This window comes from Microtus oregoni, unplaced genomic scaffold (assembly GCF_018167655.1).
Source record: "Microtus oregoni isolate MIOR12 unplaced genomic scaffold, Mior012 000004F_ref0000308, whole genome shotgun sequence".
NCBI classification, from domain to species: domain Eukaryota; kingdom Metazoa; phylum Chordata; class Mammalia; order Rodentia; family Cricetidae; genus Microtus; species Microtus oregoni.
The window spans coordinates 8,421,294-8,447,880 of NW_024543063.1; the positions used below are offsets into that span (position 1 = coordinate 8,421,294).

General features: G+C 51.7%; 1 protein-coding gene across 1 annotated transcript in view; it reads right to left on the minus strand.

The window, feature by feature from the left end:
* Positions 1-253: 253 nt before the first annotated feature.
* Mroh2a (maestro heat like repeat family member 2A) overlaps positions 254-26,587 on the minus strand; it is a 38,878-nt gene continuing 12,544 nt past the window's right edge. Inside the window, exons 14-41 of the mRNA XM_041650922.1 lie at positions 26,106-26,253; positions 24,999-25,039; positions 24,355-24,496; positions 24,047-24,099; positions 23,516-23,623; positions 22,629-22,748; positions 22,391-22,513; positions 21,029-21,181; positions 20,027-20,149; positions 19,067-19,146; positions 17,703-17,811; positions 17,118-17,213; positions 16,282-16,386; positions 12,905-13,028; positions 12,391-12,509; positions 11,186-11,338; positions 10,375-10,529; positions 7,856-8,015; positions 7,591-7,784; positions 7,222-7,359; positions 6,739-6,853; positions 3,690-3,839; positions 3,405-3,587; positions 2,402-2,557; positions 1,640-1,771; positions 1,087-1,189; positions 740-805; positions 254-375 (exon numbers count right to left, since the gene is read on the minus strand). Coding sequence (XP_041506856.1) covers positions 254-375; positions 740-805; positions 1,087-1,189; positions 1,640-1,771; positions 2,402-2,557; positions 3,405-3,587; positions 3,690-3,839; positions 6,739-6,853; positions 7,222-7,359; positions 7,591-7,784; positions 7,856-8,015; positions 10,375-10,529; positions 11,186-11,338; positions 12,391-12,509; positions 12,905-13,028; positions 16,282-16,386; positions 17,118-17,213; positions 17,703-17,811; positions 19,067-19,146; positions 20,027-20,149; positions 21,029-21,181; positions 22,391-22,513; positions 22,629-22,748; positions 23,516-23,623; positions 24,047-24,099; positions 24,355-24,496; positions 24,999-25,039; positions 26,106-26,253 — 3,471 coding nt within the window. The remainder of the gene's footprint in view (positions 376-739; positions 806-1,086; positions 1,190-1,639; positions 1,772-2,401; positions 2,558-3,404; positions 3,588-3,689; positions 3,840-6,738; positions 6,854-7,221; positions 7,360-7,590; positions 7,785-7,855; positions 8,016-10,374; positions 10,530-11,185; positions 11,339-12,390; positions 12,510-12,904; positions 13,029-16,281; positions 16,387-17,117; positions 17,214-17,702; positions 17,812-19,066; positions 19,147-20,026; positions 20,150-21,028; positions 21,182-22,390; positions 22,514-22,628; positions 22,749-23,515; positions 23,624-24,046; positions 24,100-24,354; positions 24,497-24,998; positions 25,040-26,105; positions 26,254-26,587) is intronic.

Sequence of the window (26,587 nt, forward strand, 5' to 3'; positions counted from 1 at the left end):
CTCAGCAAAGGATGAAGAGGCCCCATTGCCCCTAGGTCAGCTCTAGGATGCCGTGTCTACATAGCCAGGAACCTGCACTCCAGAGAGCCATGGAGGAATATTTCAGAGGGAAAAGAGAGATGGGTACACATTCTTTATCAAGTTGTTTTTTGTTGTTGTTTTTTCTACAAATGAAATCATTTTCTACAAAATGATTTGCCTTGCTATGGCAGATGTGACCCTGACAAGAGTTTACACCTCACATTGGGGCCACTTAGGGCAGTCCTCTGGGTGAAGCCAAGAGCCAGTGCTGATTGCAGTTGTCCAGGACTTTGAGGGTCTCCAAGGCCGCCCTCCTGACCCCAGCATCAGAATCTAGCTGTAGGTCTTGGAGAGCTGAGTGGGAATAGGAAAGAACAGGCCTGGTCAGGACCACATGAACTCTGCAGAGGGAGGCAGGCTGACACCAGCAGGGACAACCCCCTGGGAACCTGGTGTGGAGTCAAAAGTGGGCCATAGGCCTAAGTGTTCCCACACTCTCCACAGACCCCTCAGGACTCCTGATACACACCACCTTTGCTGTGGGATTGGGGCAGAGGCAGCTGAAATATCTGAGAATGGGGATGGTGTGGACTCCACCTACCAAATGGCCCTGGAATCTCTCCCTACGTGCAGTCCCAAGGTCCAGCTATTCCCTCTTCCCCATCATGGTCTCAAAGTGTCAGTCATAAATTTCTACAACTGAGCTGCGCTACTTAACAATTCCGAAGCCCCACAAGGTCCATCTTCTTCAGATAATGGGCAGACAGCTGCTTCATGATAATTTCTGAAATGACAGAGGTACTCGTTATACCAGGGAGTGGTCAGCAGACAGTTCTGCCTCCCTCCTTGCAAGAGGTGCAGGCTAACCTACGAAGATATCTGTCAAGTGTTGTCAGGCTGAAGTTGGTAGTGAGCACCCTTATTCAAGCAAGCATGGAACCCTGTGAGCTAGAACTACTGTAAGGTAGACAGACCTAGGTTCTCAGCCCAGCCCAGACACTTGTCTCTCCATCCAGTCCTGGGGCTTCAAGACTCCCCTTAGCCTGAGGACATCTGTCCACTCACCTGCCAAGGCACAGGCAGAGATTCTGATCCTTGACAAGTTGCTCTTCATGAAGATTGTTGTTTCTACCAGGAAGCCACAAAGAATAGCAGGCTTTTTCTGGGCCTGCAAAAACAAGTGCCACATGATTGTCGAGGGTGAGATGGGGACAGACACTCCCATCTGATGAGTCAGTGCTTGGCCATAGTGGGCAAGAGCACCACCCAGCAGGGTAGCTGAGCCCAGTAATGACCCTTAGCGCTTGGTTTCATTATCTGACTCTGTTGTGCCCATTGAATGTATTTGTGAACCTGTGCTGTCCAAAATACCAGCTACTGGCCACTCTTGGCCCCTGAGCATAGGAACATGGCCGATGGGAATATCAGGGACCTTCCTGGGCTTGATCACAATTTAGTTACCTGGATCTAAATAAATCCTATTGTCAAAATTAGCTTTTGTCTCTACTCTGATTGTGGCAGTTATAAAAGTTAATGTGGGCACCCTCGCATTGTCCCATTGGGTGAACGTGGGGTCATAAGTCCAACCTTGTGGCCCCCCGCCCCCTGGCCTCCTCACCAGTACGGAGCACATGTTTGTCTGAAAAACTGTCATCTGGTCATTGATGCTGTCATTGCTGTGACCAAAGGAACTCTCCAGGGACTTCCAGCCCCAGAAATGCACACACTGAAACATGGTAGCCAGACATGCCTGAAGGGACGCAGGACACAAGACAGCAGGAGAAACATCAACAAGCAGAGCGCTGGGTAGCATCTCACCCGCAGAGTGAGAGGGCAGCCCCAGAACGGCCCCTAGAGCAAAGGAAAGCCAGGCTGGAGGCTCCAGAGAGCTCACTCATGACCTGTCATAAGCCCTTGCAGGTCAGGTGCCCCTGACTCGCCCCTCCAGCCAACACCTTTACCCTTACAGCAGCCCTGCAGGAGTTGGAGCCAGGAGCACATTTTTGATGGGCAGACCTCCTACTCTACCCTCTCCCACCCCATTCCTCGCACTCCCAAAGATGTGACAGACCAAGCTGGGCCCTCTCAACTCCTAGCAGCCCTAACGAGGATACCCACAGGGACCTGTAAGGGGAAGTTTAAGACAAATTTTAAATGGGACCAAGTCCAGGTACCTGAATAGAGGGAAAGGAAATAAAGACACTAGTTTTCATAAGCTCCCTTTTGGAGTCCCTGGCATGATTTCTATCCCAGCATGCATAAGGGATGGGGGCAGATGTGGAGTGAGAGGAGAAAATCCAGTAGCTCACTGAGCCAAGGCACCTTTCCCCTTGGGCACTGCAGCCCCAGATCATAGGACACAGAGGAGGGTGTGTGTTACCTGAGCTACACTAGGGCAGGGGTCCTGGCAGTGCAGCATGAGGGAGACCCAGCCTCTCTTCACCTCCCCTTTGAAGAAATGCTTCTTGGAAATCCCAACCACCTTCGCCAGCTTCCCGAAGAGGGTGAAGGCCTTCGAACGCATCATCTCGCTCTCCTGAAACCGAGAGGTACAAGTGGGCTGAGGGTGAGAAGCCAAGAAGGAACCCAGCCTTCCTCCAGGGCCCGTTCCAATGCCTTGGTTCCCACAGAGCTTTCTGGAACCATTCATCAGGACAGTCCCTCCTTCCTCGGGGTTCATGTAGCATTCAAGAGACCGGGCATGACTCTAGCTTGGGAGTCCACCCCAAGGGCGTGTATAAGGGTTCAAATGGAATAGGGATGCACCGTGTTGCCTGCCCAGCTCCAGTCTCCACAGACGCCCAGAGAGTATATGTGAGCTGCAAGGGCTCTCTTCCTCGTAAGGTAGAAGCACCAGAGCCCTCGGATTCTAAGGTGCTGATTCTCTGGCTCTTGGCATAAGGCCTATAGTTGCTACAGGACCCCAAGATCAGTCAAGGAACGTTACACCACACCATGGAGAAACAGCTCGTTCTGCCCCCGGACACATCTCTTCTTCGTGCTGTGAAACACAGGGTGCTGTGACTTGAATGTGCCCCAACCCAGAGTCCACGTGTGGGAAGCTTAGTCCCCCAAATCACATATAGATGGTGTTTGTAGGTGGGACCTTTGAAGGGAATCAGCATGAGATTGTGAGGGTGGCGTTCTCACGGTGGCCTTAGTGGCCTTATAATAAGAAAGGATCCAAGCTAGCGCACTCACTCCATCTCAATACAACGCAGCAGAAGGCCCTTAACAAAAGCAAGCACCGTGCTCTCAGATTCCACAGACTCCAGAACCACAGGCTGCATAGATCGTTCCGCTTTATAAATCCTCCAGTCTCGGGTGTTGTCTTAAAGCAAGAGGACACACAGATGTGGAGGGAAGCTCTTATCTGCACTCACGCTGTCGAAGAATGCCCTGCACTGTTCAGAGATGGCTTCAAACGAAGATCCTATGTCCCCCTCTCGGAGCTCAGCCAGGATCTTGGTCAGGGTCTCCATTGCTTCAACCATCACACTACAGCTCGCCTGTCCATGCAGGGAGCCCAGGCACTTCTCCAGCAGGAGTTTTCGATACTGCTTCACCTAGAGGAATTCCGATCACTCAGCTGCTCCTCACACTTCCTGAAGGAGTGTGCCCACAAAGCCCTCAAGCCCCTGACACCTGAGCCAGTGCCCGTTTGATACCTTCCGAGGAGCACCGAGAGCCATGTTGCCCAGCGCACGCAGAGAGAGCACCTGCAAGGTTTCATCTTTGTCCTGCCCTGCACCCTTCTCCAGTGTCAGCACCACCGGCCTCAGTAGCTTCTCCTGGTGCAGAACCGGGTCGCTCATGAACTAGAAAAGGGAGTGTTGCGGTTACCCACCGTGGAGGTCCAGCTACTCAGCAACAAGGCAGAGAAGTGGGGGGCAACACAGAGAATGGCCACTCTGTGAGAGGAAGGGAGGGGACCAAGTGCCTCTGTCTTCTCATCCAGAAGAGGGAGTGGTACAGCTGCCTCAGGCTTGCTGTAGCATTCAGTAAGGAACCATGTGGGAAAGTAATAGGTAAGTGCTGCCTCTTGTAGAGACAGGCATACCTCATAATTAATTTCTTCACTTAAGATGGCAGCCAAGCTGCCATGGGTAAAACCCTCACCTACTGGTGTCTGAACAGAAGTGTGCAGAAGCATGAATAAGGATAGTTGACAGAATTTCTATCGGGCTGTACTTAAGAGTGTCAAGACTTTGGGCCAGTGGGGAACCTGTGGGGTGCATGTGTTTGCGCATGCTCAATAACACCTGAGTATTGTTTTGTTTATTTTGTGGTGGTTTTTTTTTTTTGATACAGGTTTTTTGTAGCTTTGGAGCCTATCCTGGAACTAGCTCTTGTAGACCAGGCTGGCCTCGAACTCACAGGGATCCGCCTGCCTCTGCCTCCCAAGTGCTGGGATTAAGGGCGTGAGCCACCACCGCCTGGCCACCTGAGTATTTTTAAGTGTGTGTATGTGTGGTGTGTGCATGCACACGCTCAAAAACATCTGAGTATTTTTTAATTATGTGTGTGCAAGCACACACTAGTTTGCAGGCTAACACACCTGTGGAGACCAGAGGCTGAAGGTAGCGTCATCGGTGGCTTTTCACCTTATTTTTTTTAATTTATTTATTATGTATACGATAGTCTATCTGTATGTATGTCTGCAGGCCAGAAGAGGGCACCAGACCTCATTACAGATGGTTGTGAGCCACCATGTGGTTGCTGGGAATTGAACTCAGAACCCTTGGAAGAGCAGGCAATGCTCTTAACCACTGAGCCATCTCTCCAGCCCTCACCTTTTTGTTGTTGTTGTTGTTTTGTTTAGAGACAGGGTTTCGCTCTGTATATCAGGTCGGCCTTGAACATACAGAGGCATACGCCTGCTTCTGACTTCTGAGTGCTGGCATTAAAGGCATGTGCCACCCACCACTCCTGGCCTGCAGGGTCTCTCCCTGAACCCGGATCTCTGGCCAGTAAATCCCCCGGATGTGCCTTCTCCACCCCTTACCCCACCAACTCTGGGGTTTCAGTCATAGCTCTATGCTCAGCTTTTCTGGGGGTCCTGGGGTCTGAACTCAGGTCATCAGGCTTACACAGTAAGCACTTCGGGTGCTGAGACTGGTATCCTAGCCTCATGAGAGTGTTTTAAAGATACCCAAAGAAAACTAAACATCAAGTTGGTGGCTTCTGGGGCCGAACCTAGTACCCACTGCCATGTCCAGTGCCTTGAGGCCCCTCAAGCCCACACAGCTCCTCTGTTCCTCTAAACGTCTTGAGGAGCTCCCAGGAAGGACAAACAGAGTTGGCGAGTAATGACCATACCCTCATGTTACAAACCCTACAGGGCAAAATCCAAACTCCTCACCAGGCCGTTTGGCTCAGCCTCTGCGTCTGCTCCCGCCGCCCTGCCCAGTGCCTGACCCTTAGCCCAGCTTCCAGCCACTGCAATCTGTCATCTCTTCCCATAACGATTTTGGATGGTTTTCAGAGGCCCAAACATGGAAGGAAGCTATGAGCCCAAGAAAGCTTGGCGACCGGGACGCAGTCCAGAGTCAGGGGTCATTTTCACGTATTTAGTACTAGGACACATCTCAAGGGATAATGACACATGGAGAGTGTGTTTAGTTTAAGGATCCGCATCCATTGGGAACCCAACTGTGCATACTTTCTGTGGCTCTCTCCTCACAAATAACTGGGTCTCCCATGACCCCCAAGTCAGGAAAACTTCTTAACTATGAGGCCTCTCACAGGTTTGCTGTCTGCTGCCCTGGGCTGCTTTGATCCTTACGGCAACGGGAGGTGATACAATAACACTTCTCCCAAGGGTTCCCTGGCCTCCCTCCATGAATGCTCTAACCACACGATAGAGTAACAAGCCCTGATGCCCTCCCTGTTTTCCTGTGGCAAGGTGAGCACCTCCTCGAGCTGTCCAGGGAAACACTCTCAGCCCAAGCTGAGGAGATCCTTTCGCCTGGTTCCCTACGGACACAGGCTGTGTCTCAGCCTTTGCTTGCCCACAATGTAATTAGACCAGGTGTAGTGAAGGAGGGAAGACCCATACAGAGCATGATCTGTCCCCTAAGCTCAGGTCCCCAAAGACCAGGTGCCTGCCCTGGAAATGTGTGTGGTGGTTTGAATGTAAATGGCCCCATAACCTCATAGGGCGAGGCGCTGTTAGGAGGTGTGCCTTTGTTGGAGTGGGTAGGGCCTTGTTAGAGGAAGTGTGTCACTGTGAAGGTGGGCTTTGAGGTTTCCTATACTCAGGATACAGCCTAGAGTCTGGAGTTGACTTCTTGTTGCCTGCAAGATGTAGCACTCTCAGCAAGTCCTCGACACCATGTCTGCCTGCAAGCTGATAACGGAATGAACCGCTGAAACTGTAAGCCCTGCCTCAATTGAATGTTTTCCTTTATAAGAGTTGCTGTGGCCGGGCAGTGGTGGCACACGCCTTTAATCCCAGCACTCAGGAGGCAGAGGCAGGCGGATCTCTGTGAGTTCGAGGCCAGCATGGTCTACAATAAGTTGCTCCAGGACAGGCTCCAAAGCTACAGAGAAACCTGTCTTGAAACAAAACAAAACAAAAACAACAACAACAAAAGAGAGTTGCCATGGTCATGGTCTCTTCATACCAATAATGTGCCATCCTAGGAAGCCTGGAGACAAGTACCCACTACCCACTCGCACCCCACCCTCCCTCTCTCCCAGGGCTGGATGCCTCACTTCCACACAGATGGCTGTGCAGCTAACACAGCAGCTCAGGACCTCGGAGCCCATGCCCGTGAGCATCAGCTCTGCCAGCCTCTGCATGTAGCTCTCTGCATTCTGCATGCACAGCCTGAGGAGAAAAGAAAGACAGCACGGGGGGGGGGGAGCTATCAGCCCTGCTCCTACCCTCTACCCTGAAGCCAGCTTGAAGGGGGACTGAGACAGATCTCTTAAGCATCTCTGGCTAGCTGATGGTAGGGGCCAGGGTACCAGTTAAATACTCAGGGTTGTGATGGTCAGACCAGAATGCTCAGAGATCTCCTGTGGCCTTGGGGGGCCCTTCTCTCTCTGGTCTCTCATTTCCTGGTCCCACTGCCACTCCAGAATCCAGGACATCCATCAGCATGTAAGTGATCCCAGGAATGAGACGTCTAGCTGTGCCATGCTCCAGGCTAAACCTCTGTGGAGCCCTTGAACCCCTGTGAGACCTGGCCCCACCTGGCCATCAGGCTCACTCCTGCTAGGAAGGTGCCTCCGTTCTCCAACAGGGACCACACGGACTGCTCCTCCAAGGCCTGTTCCAGGGGCTCTCTGTTGAGTCTCTTGACCAAAAGCTGCATGGATTTGATGGTGATCCTGGAGAGAGGTGAGCCAGGATAAGGCTGCTGAGGAGGACTGAGGGCAGTGGTCATGAGACAGAGGTCTCCAAACTCTAAAGCCTACAGCACGCTGGACACACATGGGGAAAGGTTGTGAGTAAAATCACTCCCACCCACTCCCGGAAGGCCTTCTAGGGAAAAGCAGCTTCAGCCCAAGCCTGCTGCCTTGCACCGGGTCCCTCCCTTCCACCCATCTGTTCTCCAGCACCTCTGCAGGGTCATCTCCTGGGGCAGGGACCCTGTGTGGACCAGCCTCCAGGTCTTCAGGACGGGTGAGGCAGCCTCTGGTCCATGGCTGCTGCCAAGCTGCAACAGGAAGGTGTGCAGCAGGTCTGGGAACAGGTCTGGGAACTTGTCGTCCTGGTCCATCTTCTCCATGAGGAGCCGCATGGTACACAGCGTCTGCAGGGAGAAGGGCTGGTCCATTCTACCCTGAGTTCCCTAGGGAGCCCAGCCCCTGCCTCTGCACTCACCATCAGAGGGTCTACAGCCGCCAGGCGCCAGATATCGGCTTTGGAGGTGGCATTTATCCTGGCGGTGAACCTTGACTGCAGCCTTCCCAGCAAGCCATGGAGCATGGTTCTTGCGAAAGGCACGTTCTCTGCCACAGCCAGCCACACCTCTGTCAGGTGGCTAGCCGAAGAAGGAACAAAGGGTAGTGAGCTTCTGACAGATTAGCACGCTTTATGCCACCCCTTGGTGACCCCTGTGCAAACAGTTGAATTCTAGGTGACCACCAGAGCCATTAAAGGTCGCATAACCAGGCCCCTCCCTTTCTCTAGGGTATCAGGGAGAAATTCACAGGGCCCTGGCTTTACCAGGCCTCCTACCTGTTGACTTCCTGGGAACAGCCAATGATGTCTAAGAGCCTAAAGAAGCATCAAGCAGTTTGCAGGGATTATTTTTTTTTTATTTTCGAGACAGGGTTTCTCCGTAGCTTTTGGTTCCTGTCCTGGAACTAGCTTTTCTAGACCATGCTGGCCTCGAACTCACAGAGATCCGCCTGCCTCTGCCTCCCAAGTGCTGGGATTAAAGGTGTGTGTCACCACCGCCCGGCAGGGATTTTTTTTTTAAAATCAGATAGTCCTCCCAAAATATGTTCCAGGAGTTTGGGGAGGAGAATGGTCACAAGAGACAGAGGTGTTGTGGAGGGGAACGAATCCTCACACCAGTTAAATCCTGCGGCCACCAGTTAAATCCTGCGGGCCGATTCCAGGAAGGTATTTTTTCTCTCCATATGCCACAGAAGAGGAGAATACGGCTCCAGAGGACAAGTGGCCTGCCAAACTACCTTTGAATAAAGGACTTCTTGAGAGAGGCATGGTGGCGCAAGCATGTAATCCCTCACTTGGGAGGTAGAGGCAGGAGGATCAGGCGTTCAAGGCCAGCTTCAGCTTCATAAGGGGTTTGAGGCCAGTCTGGGCTACATGCCTCAAATCGAAACAAACAAGCTAAAAGATGAAAATAATATTAAATTAGAAAGAAGATAGCCTCCTTGACTTCAAGGCCAAGCCTGTGCCCTGCTGGGTCGGGAAATGCCTTGTGGACTGACAGCGTGCTGGGTACAGAGCCCCACGGATACCTAGGAGTGTGGAAAAGTCTAGAGAGTGAAAGCAAACAAGTGTAGCCAGTAAACAGACAAGGTGACAAACTCTGTGTTCCGACCCACAGAGCCGTGTAAGAGCCTGGGCGGGAGAATTCAGGGTAGGGTGTGGCGTAGCTCCATACTAGCGCTAGGAAGCTGACGCAGAGGTGGGCGCACCCTGCCCCTTAGCACCAAATACAAGAGCCACAGAGGTGTCCAAAACAAGGGCTTACAGCACTCGTCTGAACTCTCCCAACACGCCATGCCCCTGGCAAGACTTTGGGATCTGAAACCCAGTCAGGTGTCACCTTAGTGGCATCTGGTGTTACCCTGAATGAGGGGACCAACTAAACCACTTCCACATGTGCTAACTGCTGCGTTCTTCAAAAGTTTCTGAGTCACTGTGGTTCAGCAGCGACAGCTAACCAAGACAGATTTGGAGGGAGTGACGGCTAGCCTGTGGCGTTGCCACCAAGAAAACCATAAGGCCGGCGTATCAGCTGATAGGTGTACACTGTACGGTGGCCCTGCCTGCCCAGCTCGGATCCTCTAAGCACCGCCTTTAGAAAAATCACGAAATACGAACAGCCCGCCCCTCCCCCGCGCACCCTGCAGACCACACCTATGAGGATTCACACACAGCCCCGTGGCTGTGGATCTGAGGCCTGTCGGGAAATATTCTAAGTCAGCCTCATCTCCCTGATCAGCACCCGATCAACAGAGCCCTGCTGCTCTGGGGAATGGCTGTGGCCTCTTTCTGGGCCCCACCCAAGTGAATTCTGGTATCTTCGCATACTTACTTCCCAGATTTGGCGCGACCCTGCCTATACCCTGGAATTGCCAGTATCAGTAAAGATAAAGTGGGAAAGAGGGAAGATGGCCCTGGCAGGTTGGCTCAAGCACTTAGGAGCTGGTACTGAAATGCAGAGGACCTGACTTCAGTTCGCAGCACCCGCAATCACCTGAAACTTCAGCTCCAGGGAGTCTGACACTGTCTTCTGGCCTCTCGGGGTACCCGCACATACGTGACGTATGTACCCACATGCCCGGAAACAAACAATAAAAATAATTAAGAGGGGACTGCTATCCCTTGGAAACTTAGAAAAGTCCCTTGCCCTCCTGGGACACACTCTGAAAGGTACAGAGACTCAGAGGTACAGACCTGAGGAGCCACAGGGGAGTGCTGTCATGAGAGAATGCCCTAGGTTCTGTGGGTGTTGTCCCAGAAGGGACAACCAGGACAAGAGAGGAGCTATGAGATTCAAGCTCTACCTGATGATGGGGTAAGTCTGGGGTCTGGGTCAGTGGCTGGGCAGAGGCAAATGCTTCCCACGTGAGAAACAGTGCAAGGCGCTGCCCAGGACTTTGGCCTTTCGGCCACATCGCCCTTCCACGCATGGCACTCACCTCTCCATGGGCAATGGCTGCCTCAAGAGCGACGTGAGGACTGTCTCCTGGTGGTAGTGCGCCAGCAGGAGGATGCCTTCAATGAGGTGCCGCCTCACCTCTGGGTAGTCCACTACTGGAAGGTGGACCAGGATGGCACCCAGTATCTCGGCCACCTGAGGAAGGCATGGGCATCTTCTGGGTGAGGGAGGTATTTGGGACTGAGGCTGGCTATTTTTAATTATCAACCCAACTTAGAGTTACTTGGGAAGAGAATCTTAATAAGGAATTTTCTAGGTCAGGTTGGCCTATATAGGCGGGTCTCTGTGTGTGGTGGTGGGGTGTTTTAATTGTTAATCAAGGTGGAAAGACCCAGCCACTGTGGGCAGTGGCTTTCCTAGGCTGTGCCCCGAACTATGCAAGAGTAAAGGAAGTACACCAGTTCAACCCATGTCTTTCCTGAGTTGTGTTTGGTCAGTGTGCTTTATCTTAGCAACAGAAAAAAAACTAGTTCGGAGGCCCTATAGGACACTCCCACTTTCGGGGAGCATGGTGGGTGAGTTGAAGCCCCCCAAACCTTCTCCAGCAGCCCACAATTTTAATTGTGTCTTCAGCTGGCACAGTTGCATGCCCCCCTGACAAGATCCTGACACCCATGGTCCCTCATCTACTCACTGGCCAGTAGCAATTCAACAGCTCTCTCTCTCTAGAACCCTGTTTTATCTTCTTCAGCACCCCTGCTTAGGGTGGAAGCTGTCTACTTCCCCAGCCCACACTTGTGTACACTGGTCAGACCCTGTCCCAATCCCCAGCCCCTCCTGGGCTTGGCTACCTTGTCCTCCAGCTCCTTGACCCGCATCTGGAGGAAGATGCCTATCCAGGTGACAGCGGCCTGGTCATGCTGCAGGTCCATGGCCCCGATGTTCTCGCAGAGCTTCTGGATGAGAGATACAACTTCATCGCAGTTGAACTCCGGGCAGACCACCTAGGACCAGAGCCAGACGGAATTCCAGGCTTCCTCCCTCCACTCCCTTGTACTAGAAGGCTAACGAGTTTTTCAAGGCTTCCAGAGTGTACCCAGCCTCTCTCACTCCTCATGGCAGCTTCTCACTCTGCCTGCATCTCATACAAGTCCTTCCTGTCTTCACAGGGCTGTCTTGCAGGCACTCTCTGGCTCACTGTGCAGCTACACAAACTCCCATCGGCACCAAGAAAGATGCTTTTGCCCCCGAGGCAGAAATGACTTTACATCCCATGCCTTTGAGGCTTAACACCTGCTTTCGTGGTTCTGAGCGCTCCTACCCATCAGTGTGCCACCCGCAGTCCAGGAGCTAATGCCAGTATGGTGGTTTGAATCAAAATGGCCCTCATATATTTGAATTCTTAGTCACCAGGGAGTGGAACTCTTTAACAGGATTAGACAGGTTAAGAGGTGTGGCTTTGTTGAAGGAAGTGTGTCTTTGGGGGTGGGCTTTGGGGTTACAAAAGCCTATGCCAGGTCCAGTCTCTTTTTTTTTTCTTGTGGATCAGGATTTAGCTCTCAGCTACTTGTCCAGCACCACACCTGCCTGCCACCATGCCCCATCACCATGCCCCCTGCCACCATGCCTCCTGCCACCATGCCACCGTACTCCCTGCCACCATGCTCCCTGCAGCCATGCTCCCTGCCGCCATGCTCCCCACCATGATGATAATGGACTAAGCTTCTGAAACTCTAAGCAAGCTCCCAATGAAATGTTTTCTATTATAAAAGTTGCCTTAGCCATGGCACATGCATTAAAACACAGTAATAAAACAGCAACCAAGACTGCCAGTGCACAGGGTCAATCTGGACCTTTCCCACAGTCCTCTCCGTACTCACTAGGGACTAGGATGACTCAGCCCTTAATGTCCCAGCCACTATGAACGATTTCAATACAGATGTGTCCTATTTTACATACCAAAGGCTGCTGAGAAGGAACCGTTCCCCAGGGTGACAATATTAGCTGGACAGCCAGCAGAGGAAAGTGGGGCACCCCAGGCACAGCCCAGCATCACCTTGGCAATTCTGGAGGAGGCACTGGAAATCTTGTCCATGTCTGTGTCCTGTAGGTCCTCCTTACATTTCTCCAACTCCTGCTCCTTGGTAGCTCCCCACAAGGAGCAAGTCTGGCTCACTGTTGGGAATATAGTTGGGCATGGTCAGCAGGAGAGTGAGCAGCCTGAGCTTCCCTCCAGCATCTGCATATCCCTTCCCTTCTAGCCTCCATCCACTGAGCTTCTACATGACAGGCTTCCTCACACGCCACTTCCACCACAGCCTCTGTTTCCACTGTCCCTCCAGCTCGGTTCTATCCAGTACCGCTCCTCCCTCGGTATCTGCCAGCTCCGTGACTCAACCTCATCCAAAGAGCCTCTTCTGGAAGCGTCTATGACCTTTGTTATGCTGGCCACACTCTTGTCTTCTTGCCTGCCCGCACGTGGGATGCGCTTCCCTCTATGGCAGCCTGCACCAATTCCCTAAAACTAGCCTTCACTCCACTGCATCCCTCATGCCCTGTTTTCTCCCTACCATGAAGATCTAGCAGGCTAGACAGGACATCAGTTGAGGCCAGGCGGGTTCGCCTATGGACATCACAGGTGCATGGAGCGATGAGCCCAACGAGTATGCCAAACTGCCCCAGCTTCAGGGGGATCTGGGAGACAAGAGACAGTCGGGTCTCAGAGCTCCACCCTCAAATGCACAGCCAGGGCCACCCAGGAACACCAAAGAAGGGAACTAGAGTGGGTGAGGCCTCAGTACCACAACGGGCTCTTGGAGGCCAATCAATTAATCGTGGTTCAGGAATCATCCGCAGTCAGCTTTGTTATACACCGCACTGGTCTTCCAGATGCCTGCCAGATTCCCACAATGGGACTCCACGTTCCAATATGAAATCCATTCACTAAATGAGTGACCTGGACAGAGGCTTCTGCAGTTGTAGTAATAAGGGCGGCGGGGCTGCGTCCCCAGCACCCCGGATGCCTGGCTAGCTTATGCCCAAAATAACAACACACAAACTGTATTCATTTAATCACTGCTTGGCCCATTTCTATCTAGCCTCTTCTAGGCTAATTCTCACATATTAATTTAGCCCATTTCTAATCATCTGTGTAGCGCCCCTAGGTGTGCTTACCGGGAAGATTCTAGCCTATGTCCATCCTGGGTCGGAGCTTCATCACATGTGCGTCTGCCTGGGAGCTGGGAGCATGGCGTCTCTCTGAGGCGTCCGCTCCCGAGAGGAGAGCTGTGGAGTCTGAGCTCACTTCCTCTTCCTCCCAGCGTTCTGTTCTGTTTACTCCTCCCACCTATCTTCTAACCAATGAGGGCCAAGCAGTTTCTTTTTATTTAACCAATGACCTTCCTCCATCATGCAGTCCCTCGTGTTCCTTGTCTGTAAAGTTAACTATGCTACCTCCTTTCTCAGAGAATGTTATTAAACCCTGATGGTAGAATCTAGCTGGCATAATGGGTGTACAGGACACTGAATACCCTGTAACGTGGGCCTAGGCTCTGTTATTCAGCCGAGCCTCCCTCCCCAGCTCCATTTAGGTGCTTCTGTGGCTTACCACATACTACCTGGCATACTCCTATCCTGTCCACAGCCATCTCTGAGAATAAGATGGCCAGAGCTCAGAGCCAGCACAAATAGAAGAAAGATCTCATGCTGTGGGTGCCCACTAATCAATAAAACACCACCTTGTCTTAGACTCCCTATGTTGGTGATACTTGTTCAGCTTGCTTTATGACTGTAGTGATTAATTTTATCATCCTAGGTAGAAGGCATCTTTCCTGTGTGGTGTTCAGGGTTGTATACACGATTGCATGTTGTGGAATATTAGTTGAAGATGTGTTACATTCATTTATGCTATGGAACATTTGTTTCATGACACAAAGATTGTGGCATTCTTTTATGTTGAATTTGTTTAACTCTGTGAAGCTGTGTTACTTTGCCCACCCAAAACACCTGATTGGTCTAATAAAGAGCTGAACGGCCAATAGCTAGGCAGGAAAGGTATAGGTGGGGCTGCTTGGCAGAGAGAATAAATAGATGAGAAGGGGTGAGCAAATAAAGAAGGAGAGGATGCCAGGAGTCAGCCACCCAGCCACATAGTCACACAGTCTCACAGTCACACAGCCACCCAGCCACATAGTCACTCAGCCACGCAGTCACGCAGCCACACAGCCACACAGCCTCACAGTCACACAGTCACACAGCCACACAGTCACACAGTCACACAGTCACACAGTCACACAGCCACACAGTCACAGTCACACAGGCACACAGTCACACAGTCACACAGCCACACAGTCACAGTCACACAGGCACACAGTCACACAGCCACACAGTCACACAGTCACACAGTCACACAGACACACAGTCACAGTCACACAGTCACACAGTCACACAGTCACAGTCACACAGTCACACAGACACACAGCCACACAGTCACACAGTCACAGTCACACAGCCACACAGCCACACAGTCACACAGTCACACAGTCACAGTCACACAGTCACACAGTCACACAGTCACACACTCACACAGCCTCACAGTCACACAGTCACACAGTCACACAGTCACACAGTCACACAGCCTCACAGTCACACAATCACACAGCCTCACAGTCACACAATCACACAGCCTCACAGTCACACAGTCACACAGTCACACAGTCACACAGCCTCACAGTCACACAATCACACAGCCTCACAGTCACACAGTCACACAGTCACACACTCACACACTCACACAGTCACACAGTCACACAGCCTCATAGTCACACAGTCACACAGTCACACAGTCACACAGCCACACAGCCATACAGCCACACAGCCACACAGCCAGACATGGAATAAGAAAGAAAGAAAAGATATACAGAAATAGAGAAAGGTTAAATCCCAGAGGCCAAAGATAGATGGGATAATTTAAGTTAAGAAAAGCTGGCTAAAAACAAGCCAAGCTAAAGCCGGGCATTCATAAGCAAAAATAAGTATTTTTGTATCTGTTTGGGAGCTGGGTGGTGGACCCTCAAAGAGTAAAAAGAATAAAAACAACAAAAACAGAAACAAAACAAAACCAAAAAACACCTAACTACAACTGCATGTGCCTTGGGTACCACAAAACCTGGATCCATGCTGTGCTATGATCCCATCCTCTCCCACTTCACCCACTCCAAAGCCCAGGTCTCTTCCAAAGGGACTCCTGGGATGGGGTTTATCTGAGAGGTGTTCCCTGCTCTGAATAGAATGAGGAACTTTTCTGTGGATGCGTCCTAGAGTGGCGGGCAGTGGGAGCATCCTAAACTGGCAACAGTGGGAGCATCCTAGAGTGGCAGCAGTGGGAACATCCTGGAGTGGCCATCAGTGGGAGCATCCTAGACTGGCAACAGTGGGAGCATCCTAGAGTGACAGGCAGTGGGAGCATCCTGGAGTGGTGGGCAGTAGGAGCATCCTAGAGTGGCAGGAAGTGGGAGCATCCTGGAGTGACAGGAAGTGGGAGCATCCTAGAGTGACAGGAAGTGGGAGCATCCTGGAGTGACAGGCAGTGGGAGCATCCTAGAGTGACAGGAAGTGGGAGCATCCTGGAGTGACAGGCAGTGGGAGCATCCTAGAGTGACAGGAAGTGGGAGCATCCTGGAGTGGGAGGCAGTGGGAGCATCCTAGAGTGACAGGAAGTGGGAGCATCCTGGAGTGGGAGGCAGTGGGAGCATCCTGGAGTGGTGGGCAGTGGGAGCATCCTAGAATGGCAGCAGTGGGAGCCTCCTAGAGTGGGGCAGTTGGAGCATCCTAGAGTGACAGGAAGTGGGAGCATCCTAGAGTGACAGGAAGTGGGAGCATCCTGGAGTGGGAGGCAGTGGGAGCATCCTAGAGTGATAAGCAGTGGGACAGGTGTACCAGGACTCACACAGACACCAATACTTTGAACGTAGATCTGCATGAGATGGAGATGGAGGGTCATGGCTTTCTCCCGTTCCCATTCTTTCTCTGACAAGATCCACTTCTCCAGGAGCTGTGTAGAGATCCCAGAACATAGAAGCAGTGTTAATATCCTGGGGACAGCCAGCTCCACCCTAGCCAGCTTTCATGCCATGGTCCCTCCCACTCAGAATCTGACTTCCGTGGTTCTAGACACTTTCTTCTTACCCTCTACCATGAAGGGAGTTGAGCTGTGGCCAGAGTGGGAGGTCTCCAGTATTCTTTCAAGAATAGCACTTGAAAGTTATTCTGGGCCTAGCTCCAAACAGATGTCCTAAACACAGACCAACCCTCAGCTCAGGTGTTGCTCACAGGACGTTCTAATGTCAGGTGTTTGATTTTTTGTTTATTTGTTTGTTTTCCCCAGTACTGTGAACATTGCTGTTAAGGCTTATATATGAAATGCCCCCACCCCAAGACTGTATGTTGAAAGCCTGGCCACCAGCCTGTGGTATGGCTGGAAAGTGATGACATCTTTGGGAAATGGAGCTTAGTGGGAAGTGAGGTCACAGAGATGTTTACTTGCAGGTTGTACTGGGATTCTATCCTCCCTTTCTGCCACTTTTGAGCCATACGGTGGACAGATTTCCGCCTTGCCCTTCTGTCATGATGTGTCTTGCCACAAACCCAAAGCAATGGAGGCAGACAGCCATAGACTTAAAGTTCTGAAACCCCAAGCCATTCCCCAGTGTCTGGCTATCCAGTCATTCTCCAGCAAGGGTGGTCGCCACCTCTGTCTCTTCATCCCTCTGCCAAGTAACTCACGTGCACGGTCTCTTGCAATCCCTTGGGGTCCAGCTGCCTCTGCAGGAGGCCTTCCATCAGCTGCTTCAGGGAATGCAGGGCATTTGCATACAGGGTCTGAGAGAGAAAGGAGAGAGAGAAAGAGAATTGTGCAGCCATGAAAGGTTCTTATAGCCACTTATCAGTGCTCTGCAGGTGTCTTTAGGGGATGAGATGAGATGCTATAGGAATGTGTTGTTGCTCATGGGAGGAAGGCAAAGTGGTAAATGAATCTTCTGCATATGTTCTTATCCCTCATATCCAGATACCTTTGAAATCATTTGCTGGAGATACTGAGGTCTCTATCAGACTGGGGTCCCCGACAAATTCAGGATGCATCTTCACGTATACACACCCCACTGACCACTGGGCTTGGCGTAGATGATCTAGTTACACCATTGAGGTTTCAGGTTTTTACCTCTTATAGCAGCTAGCGATAGCTCATACTAACAGAGCCGCTCCAAATTGCTGTGTTGTCGGTGGTTTGGGAAAGTGGAGCCTACCTATGCCAATGTAAACTTCTGGATTCTGACCCAGAAAACAAGGAGGCCTCCCTGAGGAACCTACCTTAACAGACTCGTTGTCTTCCCCTGGGGGTTGGAGAGAAATAATAGCGTGTATGCTGATATCCATCAGCTCCATGCTCTCCTCTGAAGAGTAGAAAGGCTTCAGGGTGCTAAGGAAAGACGTGTTAGCAGCGGGAGTGTCCACTAGGAGCTAAACCCATTCTGCCCACCGCCCACTGGGCAAGGCAGGCATGTCTCAGAGTTAGAGGAAGGGCCCAGCACCTTGGCTGGGGGCTTAGGCATGCTTCCCTGACTAGGAGCCCTGTTCTGCCTGACCACCAGCATTCAGTACTTTATCTGTGATAGAAGCAGGATTTGCGGGCACAAGGCTCACTCTTTCACTTTCTGTTGCCTGCTCTGACCCTAAGAACCTCTTCCTTCCAGATCACAACCACAATGTTGGCCCTCGTGGCCTGCCTGGGGTTTTCGGTATCATAACTGAATTGCTCATCAGTGTAAACTCTAAGACTCCACATGGAGGGAGCCTACGGAATCAGAGCCCGTGGGCGCATTCCAGACCGAATACACGCAGGGTAGCAGCCAGCCCATTGCTGCCTCCTTCTCTTTCTAGACCTGCCTCAAGTTCCAGTTCACAATCCTGGTTGCTCATTAGAATCACCTCGACATCCTTTTAAGAACTCCCAAGGACCACATCCAGGCTCTAGGGCCTCCTTACACACTGAAGGTTCAAGATCAGTGCATCAGTTCTATTAATAGCCCCACAAGGGCTTTCATTGTACCCCAGAGCTGAGACTTCCTGCCTTAAGAAATTCCTGCCTCTTCGCCACTCACTCTGTGGGGGTCAAACTCCCACACAGATCTAATCACCCTGCATATGCTGAAGTCAAAAGTCAAATGGCAGTCTGCATCAGCCTTTCTGACAAGTACCTATTGTGCAGAAGCCGAATTGCGTTTTCAAGGCATACCCTTCTCCAGAATTAGAGAGGGCCGTCAGTCTCTTACAAGCACCTTCTTCTATCTGTTCTTACCCTGAATCCTCTGTGTGCATATCTCTTTTCTCCAAGTCCTTCCAGCCCATGCCTAGAGTGTAACAATCTCTGCTCCCCCGAGGGGAATGGAACATCTTCAGAATCTCTTCTCAGTGGCTCTGCTACTACAGCCCACATACCTGCCAATCACCTCCATATCCCAGAAGTAGCACCCAACTTGAAAAACTCCTGAGGCGTCTAGATGGACCCTGCCTACTGGGCTAGTCCATGGTCTTGGGGAGTTACTGACCAATACCACCACCACTGAGGTAGAAAGAGGAGGTAGGAGGCTTGGAGTAGCACTGAGGAGCGGCCACAGAGTTTGTCCTATCATCAGGAGGCAGTAGGCGCTCCGGCAGGCCCCGCCCCAGCTCACCTCAGCTGTGAGAGGGCGTCCATGGCCATTGACCTCACTGGAGAAGCCAAGTGGTCAGAGGGTTCTGCTTTGATGATCACCTGTCCAGCACAAGAAGGGTTTGGAACTGTTGGTCACCCAGAAGCTGAGTAAGGGCACAGAGGGCAATGACATGATCTGGTGCCGGGCTAAGATGGACCTGAGCCTTTGTAAAGAGCTCTTGACCCCACATGCCCACATTCTTAATGTTCAGCAAAGTGCAGGGGAGGGAGGAGGACACACAGTGGGCCTAGGCTTCTCCCTCAGGGCCACCAGTGACTTGATGTGTGTCCTTGGCCACACGATGTACTTTCCCAAGCCCAAGTTCCCTTGTCCTATACAAGACCTGATGCTTTTTTTATTGTGCTAGGATTTTGTAAAGTGACTGGGAGCCAAACACCCATTTCCCCATTCCTCCTGCACCTCTCTTTCCCCAAGGACTGCTTCTGGCGCAGTACAGGTGGTCTTTAAGACACCACTTTTTTTTTGTCAGCTATGAGAGAGTGGGGACAATTGGGGACGAGGGATTGGTTGATGCACGAGTTCTATCATCCTGTAGGTAGTTGACCCTTTCTAAACTTCCCCAAAGATCTGTGCAAAAGATACTCTAAGTCCTGGTTCTCAATGGATTCTATCTCTTCCCGTGGAAAAGTACTGAGGCTGTGCCCTTCACCCCCTCACTCCCACCCATCCTGTCTGCTGCTGATCCCTGAGCTGGCTTCTTCTGGGCACCATTGGGCACAAGCCCTGCCCTAGTTTTCCCATTCTTTTGTGACTATGAAAGCCTCTGTGATATACCAAAGTCGTCCTCAGAGCCTGTAGTCCGGCAGATGAGAGTCAGGCAGGAAGGCTTTACAGCCCCCAGAGATATGTCCCAGATATCCCCCAAAGAACTGGGCGACTGGGGAGCTCTGTCCCACGGGGGATCCCTGCCCCACTTACAACAATCAGGCTAGTAAGAGCAGACTTGTGGGTAAACTGGAAGTCCTCCAGGTCCTGGATGCTTTTGATGGCCTTGGTGACCTGCACAACACTCTTCATGAAGGCCATTTTGAGGCTGATGTCCTATGGCCAGAGGAAGAACATGAGCGAGAACCTGTTTGCAAAAGACTTAACAAGAGGGGCCCTGAGCCATGCCCCTCTCTCCTGAATCCGTCCCCTTCTCTGAAGAAGCCTCCACATCAGGGATGCTCTGAGTGACAGCCCCCTCCCTTGTCTGCTCATCAGCCACAGTGAACTGGGTTTGGAAAGTGGCCACAGTGGTCATTTTTGTGTTCTGTGTGTCTTTTCATGGTTCATGCGCATGTGCATACATGGTACGTGTGTGTGTGTGCACGTGAGTGTGGAAACTGGAGATCAGTGTTGAGTATCTTCTTTAATAACTCTCTATTTTGTTTTTTGACACAGGGCCTCTGGTTAAGCCTGGAGCTGACAATTCGGCCAGACCCGATGGAGCCTCCTATCCCCGCACCCTCACCACTGAGACTGTAGATCTTTGCCACCATGATTAGCTTGTTCATGGGTGCCGGGGCTCTGAACTTAGGCCCTTATACTTGCGCAGTGAACACTTTTAGTGACTAAGTCACCTCCCCACCTCCCACTGGGTGTATTTTACCACAGCGCTGAACAAAAAGTTTTTCCACCTCCATCTGCTTTGCCATTCCAAGAAAGTGGCCCATACTTTTGTGACTTTTTGAAGACAGCCCCTACCCACCTATATGAGGTAAGTGTGGCAGAATAGGAGAGTATGGGAAGAACTGGGGCTCACTTTGTACTTCCGGGGAGCCAAGGTCACCTGCAGCACTCCGAAGAGGTCTGCTCCCTTGTCCCGAGTGTGACCCCAAGCTCAAGAGTGAACAATGTATTCATTCCCCAGAGGATGATCAAGTCGGGCCCCTAGAGAGCCCCTGGGTGTTGCATCCCATGAACAGCTCTGTGGGTTACCTGGCAGCTGCTGGAGTAGTGGTGGATGATCTTGGCAGTGATGGGGCTGTCCACGTGGGTGAGGAGCATTTGGGGGTGGCAGTAAGAGGACACACAGCTGTACATCACCATAAGGGCACTCTTCACAGTCTCTCGCCTCCAGGGGTGGTCCTTCTGCGTGAGGGTGAAAGAGGATAAGGGGACTGGGGAGATGGCTCAGTAGCTAAAAGGCTTATCACACAAGTGTGAGGACCGGGGTTTAGACTCCCAGAACGTACATAAATGCTGGGCCGATGTAACAACCCCGTTGTCATTCTAGCCTCAGAAGGCAGGAGCAGGTATCCCCCAGAGCAAGCTGGCTGGCAAGGTTTAGTCATATCAGCAAGCTCTGAGTTTGATTGAGAGACCCACTTTCGGTGAATAAGCAAAAGAGTGATTAAGGATGGAGCTAAGATCTCCACATGCACGCACACACATGTGTATCTGCACACGTATGCCTCTACACATGCAAATATGCATATGTACATATTCATACCACAACGTGAAAAATGGGGAAAATAAAAAGAGAAAGGCCCACAGGGAGCAGGGAGTACTCAGTTCACCACAAGGAGAGTGCAGGTGCTGTACTGGCTGTGTGGGGGACAGTCTGTGATTGAAGAAGCTGTTAAGTCCATATTGGGACTTCAACCGACTGTTATTTTGTGTGCTAAAGCCCTCATTCATTTTCTCAAACACTTATACATTAGCGGTTTTATCGGACATAAATTACTTACCAGGCACTGGGCAAGAAGGATTGAACCAGACCGATCAGGATCTACCCACCCTGGGAAGCTTCTGTCCTGGGACACATGCTAGGACCGCCCATTAGCTGTGAGAAGAGGCTGGTATGGACCTCCTAAGCAGAGGCTCGCTGCACACGCCATACTTAGGCAGCTGAGTTGGAACCATCTCACCATGGGGAGCTGGTTAGGCATTAGACAAACACTATCCAGAACAGCTAAAAATCACCATTGTGACAATGAGTTCATTAAATTCTGTGCTAAGTGCTCCTTCTTTTGCCATAAAGAAGGGACGGCAAAGGGAAGGGCAATTTAACTCCCTAGTTGGTAGTTGTTGGGCTCAACCTTGTTTCATTGACTGCCTTGAGCAGAAGGGCTGGGAGTCAAGCAACAGGTTGGACCTCACACCAGAACTGACCATTGGGGGGATGCTCTGCAGATGTCTCGGGGAAGCTGCATGACGTCACAGGTGCTCCAACACCCACAGATATGGCCCCAGCCATGAATGACTCAAGCAGCCTACCCCAGATGAAAGATCTCGGTTTCTTTCCCTGGAGCGCTGCCTTCAAGACCTGCCACCCAGCCTCACAGCCAGGAGCCTTACCCTCCAGGCACCAATCTGCCAGGACTGCTCTGACTCCTGGATCCTCTCTTCAAAGTCGTGAAGCACATTCAACACTGTCTTCACCTGGCCCCGGGCACACAGGCCAAAGCACAGGATGACACCCTGCAGGGAAGCCCAGCCAGGGTGAGGATGGACACATAAACCCACATACCCCCCCCCCCACCACCACACCCCATCACGGAAGATCGTAGGTAAGAGGGGCTGAGGGTATTCTCACCTCCCGGTCAAAGTCATTGCTATAGTCTGTCTTGTACAGCAGCTCCAGCAACAGCACCTCCACCCTGTCAGCCTCCAGGCCCATGCCTAAGGTGAAGCCCAAGGCCCTGTACAGAAAACCCTGGAGAGGTGGGAGGGAGGAAAGACCTCAGGCCTTTCTACTCCCGGACTCCGGGAGGTGCTACTGGGGGGGGGGGGCGGGGGGCACTTGATCCATAGTCCTGATTTTTTTTTAAAACAGACATTTATATGCATTTTCTATATCTTTTAAAAAGAAATATTCAGTTTGTTCTGGGAAGTCAGATTATGTAAGGGCAAGCATATTATACGTTTTAGCAGTGGAAGCCTACTCCTTTCCTATACACGATCAATCAAATACATCCACCCACAAACCCAGCTACTTCCTGACATAAGATAATGGCAAGAGATGGAATCGCCTCGTTTTGATGTGTCAGTATGAGGGGATGGTGGCTTCAGAGTGGAGGTGATACTGAGCCTGGAGACACATTGAGGGGATTAAGTCACCATCTTAATTCTACCCGTGAGCATGGCAGGCTTTCTTATTACTAAGATCCTCTTTGGTGTCTTTCAATAGTTTTTATAGTTTTACAAAGAAAGAACAAGGAAAAAAAATTCACATGCACAAAAAAAAAAATAAAAAAACCCAAAACAAAATAACAAACAAACAAAACAAAACAAAAAACAAAAACAAAAAAACCACATGCGACGTGGACCAGAATGTGGAAGACAAACAAACTTTTAAAGAGTAAGAGAAAACATATCACTGGCCTCTATTGTGATCGTTTCCTTCCTTCTGTTAGTTAGGCTGCCTCCCTGTCCCTGGAGGCCCCTCCCTGCCGGAACTCGGAGGCCCCGGTGAGGACAAACCTTTTCCAAAGAGGGGCTGTCGAAGGTCTCAAGCTGGTTGTTCAACTCTTTGCTGAGGCGTAGGCTCCAGCTGGTTCCACGGGTCTTCTTGAGGGAGTTTCTCAGAAACTGGGAAGTGGAAGACTTCGGTGGGCAGAGACAAGAGACCCCAGCCTTGCTCTCAGCTGGGTTCTGGGAATGCTATGTGACCTTGAACGTGAGCTTGTTCTTTCTGGGCCACTGTTTCTAAACCTCTGAAACATTCGACCAATGGGTCTCCAGCCTAGCATTAACATTCCGTGTGTGTGGAGCACAGCCGTGGCTTTAGAGGTCACTGGTGGGGCAGGATTTCCCTGCTACCTTTCCAGGCACTTGGCTCACTCGGTTCTCCCTTCCTTATCCTTAGTCGTCTTGCTAAGTCAGCTCTGACAGGTGGACATGTGTTCCTTACACGACCCTAGGCTGGTCCACATGTCAACCCCATCAAATGCCCTCCCACGCCTCCTTCACTTCTTCCTTCCCCTGGACTCGGCAGACACTTTGCCCCTTTACCTGAATTAGCTTATCCTCCCAGGCCTTCTGGTTCCAGGTGAACTCAGTGTGTTCTGCAGGAGAGTATGCACGGCCTCACAGGCTGCCCTCTTCCCCTGCTCTCCCTGGGTAAGCCTCCTGGTCCCCGGATGCGAGGCCCTCCGTGCATGAGCTCATCGCATTCAGTGTTTCCCTTCCCACCTACCCAAGACAGGCATCCCGTTCTTAACACTGAAGGAAGTCTGTTTAGGTCCACCAGCCCCTAGGTTCCTGTCATTCAAGTCACATGTCTGGTGGGTGCCCCAGCATGCACAGAGTGGACACCTCACCTTCCAGGTACTGGACCAGCAGCGGGATCTCCTGCTCCCACATGTCAGCCATGGAGGGGGCAATGCTCTGGCTTAGGGTCCTCAGGAGGTTGAGCATGGCGATGCCACGACCTTCTCCTTTGTAGGGTGATGACATCAGCACCTGGAGGGCCCCACAATAAGTCAATGGAGCAGGGGTCTAGAGTTCAATGTCTTTCTTGTAAAAAAGAAACTGAGCAAGGTATATGGTTTTCTAATGGAGACCATGAATTTCCAGCACAGAAAGGTCCCTGTCGGGGACACTGCAGGAAGAAAGGGATGAGAGGCCAGACCCAGGTTCCTCCCTGACCCAGGTTCCTCCCTGACCCTGAGAAGAGCACTGATTAGCGCCCACAGGACTGAGCCTATCTGAGGGCAGACAGGCTATGGGTGGTGTTCTTGGCATAGGAATCTGAGAGCGGATCCCGGCCAGGTTCCCAGATATCTGAGCATCCTGGAGTATCCTCTCAAGAAGGACAGCGCAGACCTTGGGACACTGTTCTGCCTAATATCCAGCTTCCTCAGTGCATCCTGGTTCCCCCTACCTCTGGAGCACTGAGAATAAGCTCAAGGAAGAGGCGTCACTGCTCATGGATCTACCAGGCCCGAGCATGTAAGCCACTCACCAGGAGACGGGCTAGGAGCTTCTGGGGTGCAGGCAGGTCCACTGAAGAAACAAGAGGAACCCCCGGTGAGGATGCCTGGCCAATGTCAAGACATGTTTTCTATCCCCCCAAGGGAGACACCTTTGAAGGTGATTTCCCAGAATTCTTACCATTACCCTCACCCCAGATGAAGACTGGCTCTGCCCAGGGATTTCTTATGAAGGACACCATTGGCTCCTTCCAGAAAGGAGGAAACTTTTGGCTCATGGATCGGGTCTAGACGATACCTTTTCAGGTTGTGCATGCTTATGTTTGAATGGACATGCCAGGGCAATGTCATAGCTCCAGCTGTACACCTTGGCCTTCCTCCAACTAGCAGTAACTTGATTCCCTACCCTGACTCCCTCCTATCCAGTCTATTAGCCTTAGGAGCCAGTGAACCCTGAAAAACAGAACAATAGCATGCAGATGGAAGGAAAAGGGAGGGGCCAGGGCTGGGCTGCTGCAGGTGTGGAGACCCAGGAGAGTCAAGGTTGAAAGACCACAGTGACGTGGGTGGGTCGCTTAAGCGCCTCACCTTGAACTCAGACAACAGGTCGTGCCCTTTGTCATCCTTGATAGGAAAGATCCCCCTAAGTCCCCTACCCCCAGTCATGCCTGAGCCTGTGAAGCCCCAGGGCTAGGAGAGCAGCCCCTTTGGGACCAGAAGTAGTAGGGAAGGGGGAGAGCAGAGACATGATGTAGATGGGCATGGTCCCTTGAGAGCTTATGTTGACAGTGCCTGCCCCGAGTGGACCATAGTAGGGTCAGCTGACAGAAGAATTGGTTGGGATGCTACAGTCGCTCTAGGTGACTCAGAGGAGCCGAGTGGGGCAAAGTCCCATAAAGGCCACAGCTAGAGCTAGGTTCAGGAGCCCCCTCCTTGCCCCTGCCCAAGGAGAGAGCTGGGGATCTGGGAATATGATGGATGAGCTATCAGGAGGGAGTCTACAAGGTTTGAACTCCTCCCCAGACTTGGCAGACTTCTGGATGTTTCCTGGAGAAGGGGGTTTTGGTTGATAAAGACACTGTGAGACAAGGGGTCAATCCACTTGCCCGTTTTGACTAGTTGACCCAGGGTTCACCCACCATGCTTGCTCTTTCCAGCCATTCCAGCCTCCGTGTCTTTGCCATGAATCTGGTTCTCTGCCAGGTTAGTGAGACTGATACAGATGGGGGTCAGGGCCTCTGTGTAATCGGTCTCCATGATGTAGCACAGCAGTCTCACCCAGAACTCCTGGGACAGGGATGTGAAGAGGGGGCCAGGATTAGAGATAGCCTAATGCAGGCAGTCGAAAGGCCTGAAGAGAACATTTCAGAAAAAGAAGTTTTGCCACAAGTGACAGCTTTCTCTGCTGCCTACAACTCCAGCTTGCACCCTTCCTCCAGCTTGTACCCCTCATCTTGCACCCCCAAGTTTGCACCCTCCAGCTTGCACCCCTAGATTGCACCCTCCAGCTTGTACCTCCCAGCTTGCACCTTCCCTCCAGCTTGCATCCTCCAGCTTGCATCCCCCAGCTTGCACCCCCATATTGCACCCTCTAGCTTGCATACCCCAGCTTGCACCCTTC